This window comes from Neomonachus schauinslandi, chromosome 8 (genome assembly GCF_002201575.2).
Source record: "Neomonachus schauinslandi chromosome 8, ASM220157v2, whole genome shotgun sequence".
Lineage (NCBI taxonomy): Eukaryota > Metazoa > Chordata > Mammalia > Carnivora > Phocidae > Neomonachus > Neomonachus schauinslandi.
In genome coordinates, this window is record NC_058410.1 from 107,505,694 (window position 1) to 107,524,712 (window position 19,019).

The window sequence follows — 19,019 nt, forward strand, 5'->3', positions numbered from 1 at the left end:
ATTTCATCATGCAGGCATTTTATCATCTCACATCATCACAAAAAGGGTGAATATGTACAATAAAATGTTTTGAGAGAGAGACCATATTCACATAACTTTTATTACAGTATATTGTTATCATTGTTGTTTTGTTATTAGTTATTGCTGTTAATCTCTTACTGTGCCTAATTTATAAATTAAACTTTATCATAGGTATGTACATATAGCAAAAAACACAGTATACATAGGGTTTGGTACTACGCATGGTTTCAGGCATCCACTGGGGGTCTTGGAACATATCCCATGTGGATATAAGAGGGCTACTATAAATTAGGGTGTTCTGAAATAGACCCACACTTATATGATCAAATGGTTTTTGATAAGGTACCAAAGCAATTCAATAGGGAAAGGAACAAATGGTGCTGGGAGAACTGGATATTCACCTATAAACAAGTAAAGCTCAACCCTTACCTCAAACCATATAAAAAAATGTTCAAAACAGATCATAAACCCAGACATAAAATCTAACTTATCCAAGTTTATAGAAGAAAACATACAGACTATCTTTGCTACCTGGGAGAAGGCAGACATTTCTTAAATCATCAGAAAAGAAAAAAACTGGTAAAATGACATCACAATTAAAATCTTCTGTCATTAAGACACCATATAGGCAAGCCACAGACTGTGAGAAAATATTCACAAAACATGTCTAACAAAGGACTTGTACCCAGAATATCTAAAGAACTCCAACACTCAATAATAAAAGACAAACAATCCAATAAAAAATGATTTCATTTTTATGAAGTTCTAGAACAGGCAAAAATAAAAATAATCTAAGGTGAAATTATCAGAACAGTGGTTACCTAGGGGCTGGAGCTACTCAGAGGGAAATTTCTAGTCAGATGGAAATGTTCATATCTTAAAGGGATGTGAGTTACATGAGGTTAACTGTTGTCAAAAATGTACAATTAAGATTTGTGCCTTCTGAAATATGTAAATTTTCCCTTAAAAAAAAAAAAACCCTCAATTGGGCATCAAAAGGAAAATTTTAGATATAAATCTGAGTTTCCTTACCTGTAAGGATCAGCTCATAGTAATATAGTTATAGTTCTACTACTTCCTAACATCTAAACAAAGGCATACATATGAAGTTGATATTATACCCCATGCACGCCTATGTTCAATCCTGCAACAAACTGGCCAAGAGTAATTAAACATGATCACAGATCTTTAAAACAAGAATACAAGACTCATTTTAGACAACTACAGGAACCCAAACTATCTAGGAGACATCAACTGCCCACTCCCTGTCATTTTCCCAGGGCAAAGAGAGCAGTGCAGAAAAGGGAATTTCCAATATATTGAAGCTCACAGTGACAACACACAGCATTGAAATTCTACTTCAAGGTATTTACCTTGAAAAATACTGAGACGTGTGTAAAAAGAGATGTGTACAAATATGTACAGGGTGTTCTTTGCAGCATAGTTTATTATGGGGAAAAAACCCTAGAAGTTCCCCATTTCTAATTTCATTAACAGAGCAATGAAATAAACTATGGCCTGAACTTACTATGGAAACACAGCAGTTAAAAGAATGATGATTTATATATACTGACAGAGAAAGATCTCTAAGACAAATTGTTAAATGGAAAAAGTCACAACTGCAATATACACAGGATAATTTCACTCATGTAGCACATCATAATTAGAGGTAACCGATATTTTTAAAACTAACACAGCATTGATTTCAATCTCTGGACTATTCATGGCAAAAAGAAACAGTCTTAAAATAGAATTCAGCTAAAAAGAGATCAAGTTTTCAAGTTTTTTTTTAAAGCCAAGAAACTAAACAAACTCTTCTTACTGGAAATAAGAGGTTCTTTCTTCCACATTAGAGCTTTATATTTCCACACAGAACAGAAATAAAATTATGTCTATCCCTCTGCTTGAAATATTACTCATGCCTCAGTAACTCATCCGAAGACTCAGTGTTTGGTTTAAAAATTCTTACCTATATAAATATAATTCCCCAAGTGCTGTATTTATACATTACCTTATTTTTCCTAACTGCTCTGTGAGGAAGGAAAAATCACCCCAAAACCCTAAAAAATCATTGAAGAGACTTCTCATGTTCATCCACAGAGTGTGCATCTCTTCTAGACACAGGAGAATTATACCTCCCCACCCTGTTTTGTAGTTGGACAGAGGCCTTCAGATTAGTTCTGGCTAAAGGGATGTGGGCATGGTTGCTAATTCTGAGCTAGTGCAATATATTTGCTGGGCAAGACTCTCCAGCTCTGTTCTTCTCTTGCTGTGCTGAACACTAAAAAACATTATGTTAAGTTTATGAAGATGTAATATGGTGTTAAGTAACTAACCAGGTAGAACCCTCCACTCGTTGCCCTCACCCATCCGAACGGGTCACACGGTTGAGTAATAAATATATTTTAGGTAGTTCCAAGTCTTCAAGACTGTAGGGTTGTTTGTTATTTTTAGCATAATCTCATCTATCATGACTAACAGAATCAAAGTTAAGAAAAAAAGTTAAACCTGAGCAAAACCATTTAATAGTTTATAATAAAGCATCATAAAGCATTATCTGGAAACATATGCTAAGAATATTCCTGATAGCAGCATAACTCCCCAACCATAACTTCTGGTTATCTGTAACATTCATGCAATAAGTTTTTAAATTATTAGTTTAAAAAAAATGTTGTCAGGGTGCCTGGCTGGCTCAGCTGGAAGAGCATGTGACTTGATCTTGGGTTCATGAGTTTGAGCTACACCTACATCGGATATAGAGATTACTTAAATAAAACTTTAATAAAAAAAAGTTCTCAATTTAACTATACAAGGAAATCAATGGAATTAAACCTAACTTCTTTACATCTAACAGAAGTGTTAAACTCAAACTAAAATTTATACCACACTAAAGTATGATTTCATATTCTACTAATATTTTATTTTTCTTAATGGTTATGAAATAGTAAATAGTTATGATCAAAATCAATACTAAGATTATTGTCCCTAATAACAACCATCTCTATTTAGAAAGGAGTAACAGGTATTAAATTTGACTACACTTTTCCTAATAGATAACGAAGTATAGACAAATATCATAAATATTAGCCTACTGCCTGAAAACAGATAGCTTATCCTGATCACCGAGGCTTTAGCAAGATAATTTGTGACCTATAAAGTTTAGAAACTATGAACAAATAACTCTACAGAAAAACTAACCTAATTCCCTTCACAAATCCCTTTCCTAAGTACCACACATAAAAGACTCTTGAATATCATTTTTTCTAGTTCAAGAAAACCTCTATCCTATAGACATGAATCACTTTTATACTTGAAGGATCTAGTTTAGAAACTCCCCTAGAATTTCAATAACCATATTTCATCTTTCCAAATGATAGGTTCCATGTCATTTTACCAGGAATACATGAGACCTGGGAATAACAGGAGACATTCATCCCCAAGACCCCAGCATGGACATTTACTAAGAGTTTACCATGTGCTAAGAATCGTGGAAAGCAATACACAATCGATCTCATTGACTTTCTCAAGAACTGTGTAATTGAAGAATCTGGCTGGCTTTTGTCCCAGGGTTCCTGCGAGAGAACTCTAAATCCTTACAATTTCCTGTGTGATAGGAGTATCTTTGTTATTTATGCTGCCCCCTCCATGTGATAGTTTATGCTAATGAATGAGGCAGAGTGAGGATTGGCCATACTAGAAAGACAAACCATGTAATTGGAAGGCTGGGGCTTTCAGCCACATATTAGCCTTACCTCTGGGAAGGGAAGTGGAGCTAGATATTAAGTCCGTGGGCAATGATTCCATTAGTCAGGCCTACATAATGAAACCCCAATAAAAACTCTGGACACCAAAGCCTGGATGAGAGTCCCTAGTTGCCAATACTCTGTGTGTATTGTCACGCATTAATGTGCCAGGAAGATAATGTGTCCCTGAGGACAACAGGAGCTTTGCATTTGGAAATCTTCCTATGTATCTCTCTGGCTGATTCTGATTTATATCCTTTTGCTGTGATAAAACTTTAATCATAAGTACAACATTTTCCTCAGTTCTGGGAGTTGTTCTAATGAATTACATAAAGTCTACGGATATAGTTGAAATTTGCAGCCAGGTGATTAGAATTGAAGGTGCCTCTGAGAATCACTAAACCTGAAGCTGTATCTTGGACAGTCTTGAAGGACAGTATCTTTAACCTGGACTGTGGCCAACTTCAGATAACAGCAAAGTTTAGAAATATCTGTTAAGAGTGTAGTCCAAACCTAGGACCTACCAGACCTTTTACAGATTAAATCTTTCTCTCCCACCCCAGGGAGAGAGAAAGTCTGTTCTTTCATGTGAGATTGTCACCAGACACCGCTTTCTTTCCTCCACAGCTCAGGTAATTGGCCAATCTGCCTCCTCTTTCTGGCTGCCACACACCGTCCTGTTCTTCCTGGTTTCTTCTCCCTGCAAGGCTGGCTAGAAGACAGATTTTCCAAACTTTCCCAACATCTCTGTTGCAGTTTCTGTTGTTTGCCCCCCCACCCTGCCTCTCTTCCTCAAACTAGCACATCATCTCTCTCTCTCTCTTTTTTTGAAGATTTTATTTATTTGTCAGAGAGCGAGAGAGAGCGAGCGAGCTCAAGCAGGGGGAGATGCAGGCAGAGGGAGAAGCAGGTTCCCTGCCAAGCAGGGAGGCCGATGTGGGACTTGATCCCAGGACTCTGGGATCATGACCCAAGCTGAAGGCAGACACTTAACTGACTGAACCATCCAGGTGCCCCCATCTCTTTTTCATTTTATAGGTTTTTACTACTGGTCACTAAAAGAGAAATAAATGTGTGCATCCTTTGACCCAGAAATTTTACTTACAGACATGTATCCTGGGGATCTACTTCTACATGTGCACAAAGACATACAAAGATATTCAGTGCAGTATTGTTTATAATACTAGAAACCACCTAAATGTCTATTAATAGAAGGCTAGTAAGTACAGAATATCCTACAATAGAATAATCAGCCATTAAAAACATAAGACAAAGTCAGCTCACATAATCTCTCTCTAATGTTATGTAACAATTTTAAGGACAAATTTTCATATAAGCAAGGTGAAAACAGCTTAAGTGATACACTAGGATGTACTGAATAAAATACAAATGCTTGCAAATGCATAGGATATCTGGAAGAATACACAAGAAACTACTAATGGTGGTCACTTCTGGATAAGGAAACAGGGAAATTAAGGGGTGGAGAAGGAAGGTTATTTTTCATGGCATACACTTTTGTACCTTTTGAAAGATATAACCAAATACATGTTTTGCCTGTTAAGTTTTTAATTTCTAAAAAGCAGTAGCTGAGGCTGTTCTTTGTGTTCTCTGTCCTTAATATACTCTCGTGACTCTCTTTAGATGATGGCAACAAGGTAATTTTCTCCTCATGAGGCATTCCCTTCACCCACTGTGCCTTCCTTTCCATTGATTTACACACAACCGCTTAATACACAGTTAGAATATCCAGAACAGAATATCCTAGATTAACCTAAACCCCCGGACTATAGTGAAATGAATTTATATCTCAGAGAAACTACCAGGCTGACATACCCAAGTTCAAACTTGACCACAGGTAATACAGAAAAAAATCTACTAAGATCATCTCTGACTCGTTTCACCCACAAATCCTTTATGCACAACTAACCTTCCAATATAGCTGTTCAGTGCACCATTTTCTTTTCTTTTTTTAAGATTTTATTTATTTATTTGATAGAGAGCGAGCGAGCACAAGCAGGGGGAGTGGCAGGCAGAGGCAGAGGGAGAAGCAGGCTCCCCGCAGAGCAGGGGGGGCCCGACATGGGACTCGATCCCAGGACCTTGGGATCATGACCTGAGCCGAAGGCAAACACTTAACCAACTGAACCACCCAGGCGCCCTCAGTGCACCATTTTCATTAAGGGAATATATTCCTCCTCCTGTCATCCCACTCCACTTCTCCAAACTCCCAAAAGCCTATTCCACAGTCACTTTTGAAGACTGTGGAACATCTTCCAAAGTAGCTGGCTTACAATAAATATGATATTGCCAGCAGACAGGTATGGAAATGGGGAAAAAATAGGAATACTCAAGCAATTTAACTAAAGTAGGAATAGCAAAATATCTTTAAAACTGTCTTCTGTACTTTGAACAATGTAACAGACATTTCCTCAACAAATATTTGCTGAGCACCTATTATGTATGAGGCTATTATAAATTGCCAAACATCTGCAATGGGGAAAGAGTAGCTTATAGACAGTCTAACTGGGGATAATGAGGGAGATAAGGATTCAGGCCAAGTTCACAATACTGTCACCAAAAGCTTTTTTGCCAGCCCAAATATTTTTATTTAATATTCTTTGCAGGTACTTTGTAGTACAGAAGTACTACAATGCAACTTGATTTTCTGCTTAGGAACCAAGTGTTAGTGTGTAGTTCCCAGACTTCTGAGTTTCAGGGACCAGTAGAATGACCACAAAAAGGACTGCTGATTTTTTTCTAAAAACCTTAAAAAACAAAACTACCTAGTTCATTGTCTTCACTTCATATGCAAATATTTTAACAACAAAGAACATCTCTCAGAATTTAGGAATTAGACAGATTTAGTTGTAAGAAAAACAGAACATTTTTCCTATTTTTTCCTCTCCTTTTACTGAATATGAATGAAAAATTCATAAGAGGCCAATCAATATATGAGAATCAAAGAAAGGTAAAATGAAAAGATAATGGACTTTAGAGTCTGAGAGCCCTGGTTTCAATTTTTATGAATGCAGGTAAGTCACTTAACCACTCTGAGCCTCAGTCTCCTCCGGGGTATTATCTCAGAACTTTGTAGATGGATTAAGCATGATTTCATATTAAGCACTTGGCATTAAATGTGGTGCCTAGTGCTCAACAAACATAAGCAACTTTCTTTGTTAAAATAAATATTGGGGGGCGCCTGGGTGGCTCAGTCGTTAAGCGTCTGCCTTCGGCTCAGGTCATGATCCCAGGGTCCTGGGATCGAGCCCCGCATCCGACTCCCTGCTCTGCCAGGAGCCTGCTTCTCTCTCTCCCACTCCCCCTGCTTGTGTTCCCTCTCTTGCTGTGTCTCTCTCTGTCAAATAAATAAAATCTTAAAAAAATAAAATAAAATAAAATAAATATTGGGACTTCCACTTCTGGTTACAGCAGAGTAACTGGTACTCAACCAGCCTTCTACTCTACACAGCCATAAAACTAGATGAATACGTAAGACTCTCTCACCAAGGGGGTAAATTCCCACCTGTGGCACAGTGAGCTAGAATCTAAGCAGTGCAGGAAGGTCCCACTGAGCTGAGACTAGATCAAATTTGGGGGCAGGTAAAAGAGCTAGAAGCCTTGGGTCAGGGCACGAGAGCAGGAATGTATGAGCACAGGAGGGGCCAGGAAAGGACAGAAGTCTATGTGGAGGTCACCTACGGATGAGTTCTTGGTGGAGGGTTGGGCTGCACACACAGAGGGTGACACTCTTCAGAGAATGGCTGCTATGGAATCAAGAGTGCCACAAAGATACCTCAAGTCCAGCAAACAGCGCTAGAGGACTCTGGACTTCTTGTCAAGGCAGACAACCAGCTGATTCAACACAAAGGCCGTGACCATGTGTCTTAAAGACTTCTTTTAGATCTGCCCTAATGAGAGGTGGGGGAAAGCTACCATGACCCAGCATAGGGTGTGCAGCCCAAATGGGATAAGGCAGTGGCAGCTGCAGTGAAGAATGGTTGTATATAAGTAAATCATCAAATAAATTTTTCCAGGATAATGAGAATCAGATTCATCAGAGAAGGAAGTTACAAATATGCAAAGGGAGAAAACAAGAGAGAAGCCTATGGCATTGGACTGAAACTGGAGAGATTACTGTAAATGCATGATTTTCAATACTTCTTTCAATATGTATCTGTAGAAATATATAAATTACAGATCTACTGAGAGGGCCTGGGATTAGTGACATACCAATAGCAACAAGCACACCTAGTATCTTATTTCTTAACACTAATGTCTACTGAAAAGGAACCAGGCTCCTTAAAGAAATGACTGATTTCAGGTCTGGGGCAGGAGGAAGTCCAAGATGTGCCCTAAACATCTTGTGTTAGAACAAGAAAGTGTTCAAAGAATGATGGGGACATGAAAAGAACAAAGAAGACAGCTTTAAGGGCCTCAACTGGTCAAATCTAGAACTATTTGAACACAAGAACAATGGCCTTCCATGAATACATACTGAAATAAAAAAATGAATAAAATGAATGTTGGTAAGAAACAGGATGTTTAATAGCTTAGAGTACCTCCCCACAAAATACTTACTGTTTACAAGGGGTAAAAGAGTAACTTCACAGTAGAGAAGTCTTGTAGACATCCCCTTAATCAAGTGATCAAAATTAATATCACCAGTTATCAAACAAATCAAAATCACATGCTACTTGATAGTGTAAAATGAGAATAAGAACATGTGATTTATGTGATATTCCTGTGAAAGATGCAACCTGACTCCAATCATAAAGTGGGTCAGACAAACCCAAATGGACATTTAAAAATAACTGGCTTAGGGGTGCCTGGGTGGCTCAGTCCTTAAGCACTTGCCTTTGGCTCAGGTCAAGATCCCAGGGTCCTGGGATTGAGGCCCGCATCGGGCTCCCTGCTCGGCGGGAAGCCTGCTTCTCCCTCTCCCACTCCCCCTGCTTGTGTTCTGTCTCTCACTGTGTCTCTGTCAAATTAATAAATAAAATCTTTTAAAAATAAAAATAATAATAATAATAATAACTGGCTTATTTTAATCTTCAAAAGTATCAAGATCATGAAAGTAAAAAAAAAAAAACCCAAACCAAACCAAAACAATAACAAAAAACCCTGAGAAACATTCCAGACTGAAGATCAAAAGATATGACATTCAGGGGCGCCTCGGTGGCTTGGTCGTTGGGCATCTGCCTTTGGCTCGGGTCATGATCACAGGGTCCTGGGATCAAGCCCTGCATCAGGCTCCCTGCTCCGTGGGAAGCCTGCTTCTCCCTCTCCCACTCCCCCTGCTTGTGTTCCCTCTCTCGCTGTGTCTCTCTCTGTCAAATAAATAAATAAAATCTTTATTAAAAAAAAAAGATATGACATTCAAATACATGTGTTGGAAATGGACCTTTTTGCTACAAAAGACATTATTGGAACAAGTGGATCTCAGTTTCCTTGCCTGTACACTGTGACATTAAACTAAATCTATTCCTTCAAACATCAATAGAGAACTCAAAGAAGTTCTTATAAAGACAAACAAAAAACTAAATCTAACAGTATTTCAAAATATAAGAAGATCTCCACTGGTATTCTAACCATGCTTATGAAGAAAGACTACCATAGATACCTATAGGCCTTAACCAAAACTGAACTTACTAAATTTAAGTCTTATAGGAAAAAGTGTTAAGGAAATGTTACATAATGCCTCTATAAATAGTACATCCACGCAATGGAATATTATCTAGCTATATCAGCTGATATGGACAGAAGTCAAGATTTTGTTAGAGAAAGGAAAATTTAGCCCAGAATATGTAACACATACTCCCTTTTGTATGTATGCTTGCATGTACGTATAAGATAGCCATATATATGGGCTTGAATATGCATAAAAAAATTCTGGAAGGATACATAAGAAACTGTTGACAATGACTAGTTCTGTGAAATAGGAATAGATGGTTTTAAAGGAGACAGGGCACCTTCCTCTCCATCTTCTGTCCTTGTATAATCAATTCTCAACATTAAAAAAAAATCACTAACTAGAAAACTATCAAGAAAAGCAAAGAAGTAATTATTACAAGAGTCAGGGCAGCAGTTAAATACAGGGAAGGAAGAAAGCATTCTGTGGTTTTCTGGAATACTGACGATGTTCTAGTTCTTGACCTGGAAAATAGTTACATGAATATTTGTTTCATGATTATTTAATAAACCATATATATTTGTTGTGTAGACTTTCTTAATATATATGTATTTCATAATTTTAAAACAGAAACATAAAGTTTCAGGAAAAAAAGTAAAAATGAGCCTTTTAGAAAGAAAATTACAATATCTTACCTGCAAGAGTATGTAGGCTCTCCTACTTTAAAAACACGACCACAAAGATGAGACGGTTTGTTTGCTTGTTCAAGTTTTGGAAATCCAAATGCAGGATCTTCACCACAAAGGTACCATTCCATTGGTCCCAACAAAACATGCTGTGCCAGCATGTCCTCCTTCTGTGGAAAAGGGTTGGGACCCCTGCAGTAGATTTGGGGTACATAGTGGGCTAAGTGCTGGTACACTTCTCTAGTGAGGTCAGTTGCTTGCAGCCATTTCTTTAAAAAAAAAAAAGAAAAAGAAAAATTAGTTTTAAATAATGCCAAACTGCTAATTTGGATAAACCTACTATATATTCAATGATAAGAGAGTCATATAAATTATTTTGTTGACATCACTCATAACTGTATGTTTTCTTTCCAAAAAGGGTAAAATTCATTTAGAACTTTATTAAAATGCCAAGTATTGGGGCGCCTGGGTGGCTCAGTTGTTAAGCATCTGCCTTTGGCTCAGGTCACGATCCCAGAGTCCTGGGATTGAGCCCCGCATCGGGCTCCCTGCTCCGTAGGAAGCCTGCTTCTCCCTCTCCCACTCCCCCTGCTTGTATTCCTGCTCTCGCTATCTCTCTCTGTCAAATAAATAAATAAAATCTTAAATAAAATAAAATAAAATGCCAAGTATTTCAGAATTCTACTTTACTTAAAGTGAAATGATCCCTCTCCTCAAAATTACTCTTAAGCAACCTTCTGTAGGCAGTTATAAGAAAATGACCACAACAAATCATCATATAAGACATGAGCCATTATGCCCATCTGACTTCCTTTCTAACGCTTTGCTCAAATGATATACTGATTGTGATTTGGATTCTCATGTCAGTTTGCTGATAGGAAGAGCATGCAGTGAACATGAACAGCCTTACACTATACCTACTTACACTTCTCATTGATTAATAAATGATATACCAGTCTCTTATGAATAGAAGTCTACAAGAGACTTTGTTATTATCAATTATGCCTTCTTCCCCTGATCAACCTCTCTATAAATCCTTTCCCCTTTGCTCTCCCTGCTCAAAAACAAAAGCCACTTTTCTGTCCCAAACTTTTACGTCCAACTACCTGTGATAATTAATCTCCTTTCAATTGAATTAGGGCTGAGGTTAATGAGATGACTTTTGGAAAGCCCCAAGGGATGGAGACCTGGTTGCCAAGGGAACAAACCATGTGATAAGAAGGTTGGAAATAACAACCTCCACCCCCAACCTCAGGGAGGGGAGAGGGGGTGGCAGTTAAGCTAATCATTAACAGCCAATGATTTATTCAATTATGCTTACATAATGAAGCTTCCGTAAAAATTTCTATGTTGGGGTTCAAAGAGCTTCTGGAATGGTGAACACAGAAGTGCTGGTGCACCAAGATACAGCATGGAAGCTCTGAACCCTTCCCACATACCTTGCTCTATGCATCTCTTCCACCTGCTGTTCCTGAATTGTATCATTTTACCATAAACCAGTAATCTAGTAAATAAACCATTTCCCTGAGTTCTGTGAGCCATCCTAGCAAATTACTGAACCCAAAGAGGGGGTCATGGGAACCCTTGATTTGTAGCCAAGTCAGACAGAAGTTCTAGGTAACCTGAGGACCCACTGCTTGTGATTGGCATCTTAAGTAGTGAGGGGGTCAGTCTCGTGGGACTGAGCCCTTAATCTGTGGGATCTGATGCTAACTCCAGGTGTATGGTGTCAGAATTGAACTGAATTGTAGGACACCCACTTGGTGTCTGTAGGGAATTAGAGAATTGCTTGGTATGGGGAAAAAACTCACACATTCGGTGGCCACAAGTATTGGTAAGTGTAGAGAGAAACAAGAAAGTTTCTCCTGATTCAAACACCAACTCAATAGGTCTAAAACTGAACTTATGATCTCCACTACCCCTCCTCAAAAACCTATTTTCTCCACTTCCTTTCCCTATTTTAGATACAAGCATCTACCTAAGTATCCACACCAGAAAAACCTGAAAATCTTCCTTCTTCTTCAACCCAACATCCAATTGATCATGTCTTGTGTATTAGGCTTCCTAACTAATCTGTTGACTCTATTTTTTTTGTCTCCATCTCCACAGGCACCATCCCCACTACTCTGGTCCAAAACCCCCACTCCCATCTTTCACCAAGATTAGTGCAAAAATGTCATCCCTGCTGGTCTTGCCCTTGCAAGGGCACACACTGAAAAACTTCACCCCTGAAGAGAAACTATCTTCTTCAAATGTTACCAATTTATTTGTTTGCTTTATGCAAGGAGAAAGAGACTAAATTACTCTTAAAACAACAGCACTTCTTGGGAGATAATCCCACAGGATTAAGATTATCTCTCTTTAAAGAAGTGATTTGCAATCAAAATTACACACACACACACACACAGTTCACATTATAAAAGGATGGGTTGGGGCACCTGGGTGGCTCATTCTTTAAGCATCTGCCTTCGGCTCAGGTCATGATCCCAGGGTCCTGGGATCAAGCCCCACATCGGGCTCCCTGCTCAGCAGGAAGCCTGCTTCTCCCTCTCCCACTCCACCACTTTTGCAGCATTTTAATCCAGGGAGAATAAAAGGTGATGCTTTCTAAAAGAAATTATGTGTTTTGTGGCTCCAACAGCACTGATAGGTCAAATTTGTTCATAGATTTTTTTTTTTTAAGTAGATTTCATGCCCAACATGGTGCTTGAACTCATGACCTGGAGATTAAGAGTCGCATGCTCTACCAAAGGAGCCAGTAAAGCACTCCCCCCCCGTTCATAGATTCCTTAAACAAAAAATTCAGAAACTAGTTATCAGCTTCTGGTTAAGAAAAAAAAAATCAGCAACCTTATATGAAATATTTTATATAATATTTACTATGTTATATATTTATACTATATTACTGTAACATTTATTACATATTATGTTATATATGATATAGCATATTACTGTATATAATATTTGCTGGTAATATATTACATATTATTAGTAAAGCATTTCATCTTAAATACTGTTTGTAATATATTATTATAAGTTATTAAGAAGATATAAATACCTGGTTTAAGAAAAGCAAGCATATGCTTCAAATTTAAAACCACCTAACAGATTTGGGATCTACAATGGGCATTTTAAACTTCATTAAATTTAAACAATATATAAAGTGAAGTACCTTTACATGAGTTTTCTATACCAGAAATATTGAATTAGTGACTGGCAACAGTACAGATTAGAAAAAATTGTGAAGAGAAATTGAGCAGGAAGAAAAATTTTTCTGGCCACCTTTCACAATAATGACTCACATATTTCTCAAAAGAATAAAATCAGTAACTTTTCCTATTCTCACTAACATAAGCTAACTGTAACTGTTTTGTCAACAGGAAAAACTATTGAGATTTCTAATTTGGTTGCATGTTAATTTGTCTTTATTTCAGACACTTGTGGCTGTCACACCAATGTGCTCAACAAAGTAATAAGCACTATCTTATCAGAAGTCCTCCATAAGGGAAGTAAAGAAAACTGTCAACTCATTCCACTAAAGTAAACATGTTATGACAATGTTTCCAGGAGCTTTCCTTTTTTGAATGCTAAATTTAAGCCTTGGGATAGAGAGCAGGTATGATAAACATAAAAATGAAAGAATCCCTAGAGGTTAGCCTTTTATTACAGTATCTAATTATTATTTTTTACCCCATTAAAATTGTATCCTTTAACCACATTTGATTTTGTTTTCAAACAAGAATCACCAATATGTAAGTTAATTATAAACAATAATCACGGGCGCCTGGGTGGCTCAGTTGGTTAAGCGACTGCCTTCGGCTCAGGTCATGATCCTGGAGTCCCTGGATCGAGTCCCGCACTGGGCTCCCTGCTTGGCGGAGAGTCTGCTTCTCCCTCTGACCCTAACCCCTCTCATATGCTCTCTCTCATTCTCTCTCTCAAATAAATAAATAAAATCTTTTAAAAAAAAAATAAATAAATAAACAATAATCACTAGTGCTGAAATGAAGTTTTTAAGCCTATATTAAGAAAAATTTTAAACAAATCATATTAAGAGTTCCAGAAATGAAGTAAAAGCATTCACAAATCAAAATAATATATAAACTCAATAATAAAAGAAAAAAATCTAATTTAAAAATAAGCAAAAGACCTGAATTGACACTTCTAAAGATGTACAGTCAATAAGCTCATGAAAAGATGTTCAGCATCAACAGTCATAAGGGAAATACAAATCAAAACTACAATGCGATACCACTTCACACTCAATAGAATGACTATAATCAAAAAGACAATAGTAATATTGGCAAGGATGTGCAGAAATTTTCTGGAACCCTCACATACTGCTGGTGAAAGTGTAAAATGATGCAGTCACTCTGAAAAGCAGTTTAGTGGTTCCCCAAGACATTAAGCATAAAATTACCATAGAACCCAGCAATTCCATGCCTGGGTATATGCCCAAGAGAAATTAAAATGCATGTCCTCACAAAAATGGACACAAATGTTCACAGCAGCATGATTCATAATATCCAAAAAGTGGAAACAACCCAAATGTCCATCAACTGATGAATGGACAAATAAAATACATTATATTCATATAATGAAATATCATTTGGCAATAAAAAGGAATGAGGTATTGATATATACTACAAGGTTGAACCTTGAAAACATTTGCTAAGTGAAAGAAACATGTAAAAAAGACAACATATTGTTATGATTCCAGCTATATGAAATTTCCAGAATAAGCAAATCGATGGAGGCAGAAAATAGGTAAGTAGTTCAGTTTGGGAGTTTAGAGGAAAACAGGGAGTGACTACTGATAGGTATAGGATTTCTTTTTTGGGGTGATGAAAATGTTCTAAAGTTGTGTTGACAGTTGCACAACTGTGAATATACTAAAAACCCACTGAATTGAATTTATATATGTGAATTATGTATAAAACTGTCAAAACTTAAAAGCAAAAAATATCCAATACAGACATAAAACTTCTATAATGAATGCCCAAGAGAAATTAAAATGCATGTCCTCACAAATTTTTTAATTTGTGATAAATAAAAATAATATATGTACTTCTTAAATCACAATCATTCACTGGAACACATTATAATAAAATCTGTGGAGCAAAAAATGTAGATAGACTAGAAAAGTGCTGGGAAAGTCATACTGCTGTGCAATCAATTCCACCAAGAAAAGGAGAAAACTGAGAAGAGAGGGCCTCTTTAAGATAACTGATAAGCTTACAATTATCAAAGAGAGTGCTCAAATGCTTTATTTGTGAGGCATGCTTGTTAGGATACATAAGATCACAAAAAGTCCTTCCTCTTCATAATAGAAATTTAAAAAGCAGTGTGTAAACGAAGTGTGAGAAAAGTGACATTAACCTTATTAAGTAATTTTAAATGGATGTGATCCCACAAATTACCAGTAACAAATGTCTAAAGGCTGCAATAACTGCTTTGTTTACTCTAAAATTTACTTTTAACCTGACAAAGCTTTATTAATTCATTTTAATTTGTGATAAAGAGATGTGCTGTAGCCTAAGCTGAAAGAACAGTTTTAAGTGTTACGTGGTTTTAACTAAATTCAAACAATAAACCCCTCACAAAGTAAGGCCAGGTTATATAGCTGGAAGAACCTTGTATTTTATTTATTTTTTTAAAGATTTTATTTATTTATTTGACAGAGACACAGTGAGAGAGGGAACACAAGCGGGGGAGTGGGAGAGGGAGAAGCACGCTTCCCGCGGAGCAGGGAGCCCAGTGTAGGGCTTGATCCCAGAACCCTGGGATCATGACCTGAGCCAAAGGCTGACACTTAACGACCCAGCTACCCAGGCGTCCCAGAACCTTGTATTTTAATATTAGTCTGCATCTTCTTTAAGGACTTTTGTTGGTCTTTAGACTAAATATTTTTTCATCTTATTGTTCAGAAAGCCATTTAAAAGTAAACAGAAGTAAAATGTAGCTCAGGTTGTGATCTTCACAAACTCAAATTAAGTCCAAATTAATAAATTTTTATTGCTTTTCCCTTAACTTCTCCCACTGCATCTGCCTGAGAATTTCACTGCACAAGTATTGCACTGGTCTCTAACACCGTTTATAACTGGTTTCCACAGGAACTTCAACAAGTTGGAGAAACTCCAATCACTTAATAGCTTGCACTTTCAGCACTGGAAAAATAAAGCACACAGCCTGGGCCAACATGCACAGAATTTGGTGGGAGTAAAAACAACAACACTTTGAGGCAGACAACAGATTAAAATATCAATATGGGTATCGACAGAGTGACAGATTGGGAATAGCTGTCATTCTGACCATTTTACTGTTTACTTGTAACACTTTTTCTTTTTTCAAATCTCTTTGATAAATGAAAGGCAGATGCGGGATGAAAATCCCCAGGTTGTTGCGATATTAAGTAGAAAGTAAATGAAAACAGATCTACACTAAACAAGTTGGTTTAAAAAAAAAATCCAAGAGTCATCATTCAACAACGTAGGAAACTTTTCATCTCTACTCCTGTCCATTGCTTCCGCTCTGACTTTAGGGTCCTCATCAATTCACACAAAGAACTCCTCACTGACCAACAAACCCAAAGGGCCCCACTAAAATTTTGTTCATAACATTAAGATTGTTGACAAGTGTTCAAAGACCACTCCCTCCCCATAAACTAAGCTTTTTAAATTGGAGACCTTAGAGGTGAGGCCTAGGTTGTTTTGGTCCATTCATAATCATTCTGGACAATTTGCTCTATTGGCGTTCCCGGTCCTTCTTGAGCAAAGATGCCATCAAGTTTATTAAAGAAATCATTTTATAACTCTGCTACTTACACGAGCATATTCATAATATACTTTCATTACAATACTGGGTTTGAATGGTTTAAGTTTGGGGTTTAACTGCTTCCACTATGCTGTGACCAAACCTCACTTTATTGGTTTCTATTTGTTGAAAGCTGCTCTCTCAAAGTTATGTAACAGTTCTTTTCCACCCAATTATCCCCAACTCCTAGATAAATTATTTTTTTAATCTCCCAGCCTCCACTACTGCTTTCTCACATTCAGTGAACATGCCCAGACACCACTTTCCGCACATTCATCAACGCTGTCGACTGACCAAACCGGTGCAAAAATGAACTGAACGGGGGATAAAGGGAAAACAGTGTCGTTTGCATCCTCTGGTGCCTAGGGCAGTCCCAGAACAAAGTAGGAACCCGGTTCGGGTAGCATGTTTCGGTGGAGGAGGGAATGTTCCCCTAATCTGCGGAAAAGGAATTAGGCAAAAAATGTAGGGCGATTATACCCCCAAACCAGGAAGTGTCTTCCTTTCCCCTCTTCAAGGGGCTGGCAGAAAGGGCTGGGGACCTAATGTGAGTGTGGGGGAAAAAGAGGAATAATGGAAGAGCTGTCGGTTCTCCTAGGCAGAAAGGGAATGCAAAGGTGGCTGGCGCACAGAACGGCTCGGCCGGCTATTAGAAGACAGGAAGGAGAGGAGCAGGCTCGGTGGCCTCCCCGGCCCGTTACCCACATACAAGGCGAGGCCTGAGAGCCCGGCGAGGTCGCTGCCCCAAGTCTGGGCCGGGCTGCTCCAAGATTTCCAGGAGTCGGTTCCTCCCCCGGGGAGCGGCCTGCGAGGGCCGAACGTCCCCGCCCGGGTCCCGGCACTCACCCCCGCGGTCTCCTCAGCCGAACATTCCAGCAAACTCCGGTCGATGGCCTGCACCTCGGGCTCCAGCTCCGACGCCATCTTCTCTCCTTCTCCCCAGCGCTGACGCCGCTACCGCCGCCCCGAGGGCCGCGGCCTCGCCACAGCCCCAACTGCCGAGACTGCCACCCGTGTCCCAGGCAGTCAGTCCGGAGTCGTCCAGGCGGCCGCGGGTGGTGAAGAAGGAGAGTAGTGTGAGGTAAGCCGGACAGGAGGGAAAGCGGCCTCCTGCGCTCCCTCCCGGGCTCGGCGCCCAAGAGTCAGGTCACTGCCTCGTCCCTGCCCCGGAGAAGGACACAGAGAACCCAGGACCTGGCACTCTCGCTAGCTTCTACCGCGTCCGGCACCGGGAAACGGGCAATAACACCCAAAAGAGGAAGCAGAGTAGCCTGGGAACTGTAGTCCTCCGCCACACGGCCGGAAAGCAGGTGGAGCCCTGGGGGGGGGGGGGGCGAAGGCATTATGGGAGTTGTAGTCCATCTTCTAACCACAGCATGGGCAAATGGCAGATAAGCGGGCGGGGCTTTCCTGTACAACTAGAATCCTGGGAAGAAACTAGCGAAAAGAAGCGCTCACCTGGGAAGAAGCAGAAGAGCAAGACATTGTGGGAACTGTAGTTTTATTCCCCTCAACTCCATTTGTTCCTGTTTGTAGCCATAGATCCTAGAATGGTGCCTGGCGCGTGGTAGACACTAAAGTACTTTTCAAAGCCTGGCATAGGTAGACAGTAAGATACTCGTGGAAAGAATGAAAGAATTACATTCTATTCCTATAGTTCTATGGCCCTGTCGTTCATCATGCCTTCGTCTTTTAGACCGTAACTGAGGTGGACATTACCCAGATTTTTTTAAGGGTTTAAAACATACTTAAATTCTGTTAAAGAAAACATTTCCACGTAATTTAGTTATGGCCACTTATCAAAATTTATTATAAATGTTGCTGCAAAGGAAAAGTAGCCTACCAAGCCAAGTCTAAAAAGATTTACTCTTGATAGGGACATTTTATAAAAATAGATTAGGTACAAAAGAAAATTATGTTTGGTTAGAGGTAATTAGGCTCTTGACTGACAGTTGGGTGAGTGGGTTTCTTAGAACAAATCTTCAGTTCCTTTAGAGTTTATCAGAAAATTGCTTACACATTTTATCAAACATGCTAATTTATTCTGAGAAAATTGTGAATTAGGCAAAAAAAAAAAAAAAAAACTGACCCAATCCAGGGAAATATTTTTGTTGTTATTGTTTTAAC

General features: G+C 38.7%; 1 protein-coding gene across 3 annotated transcripts in view; it reads right to left on the reverse strand.

Moving 5' to 3' along the window:
- Positions 1-18,117, reverse strand: part of UBR2 (ubiquitin protein ligase E3 component n-recognin 2) — a 115,234-nt gene extending 97,117 nt beyond the window's left edge. For all 3 annotated transcript variants that reach the window (XM_044917624.1, XM_044917623.1, XM_021692132.2), the window contains exons 1-2: positions 17,739-18,117; positions 10,089-10,348 (exon numbers count right to left, since the gene is read on the reverse strand). In XM_044917624.1, the coding sequence (XP_044773559.1) occupies positions 10,089-10,348; positions 17,739-17,816 (338 nt within the window). In that variant the 5' untranslated portion in view covers positions 17,817-18,117. The remainder of the gene's footprint in view (positions 1-10,088; positions 10,349-17,738) is intronic.
- Between the last annotated feature and the right edge of the window lie 902 nt (positions 18,118-19,019).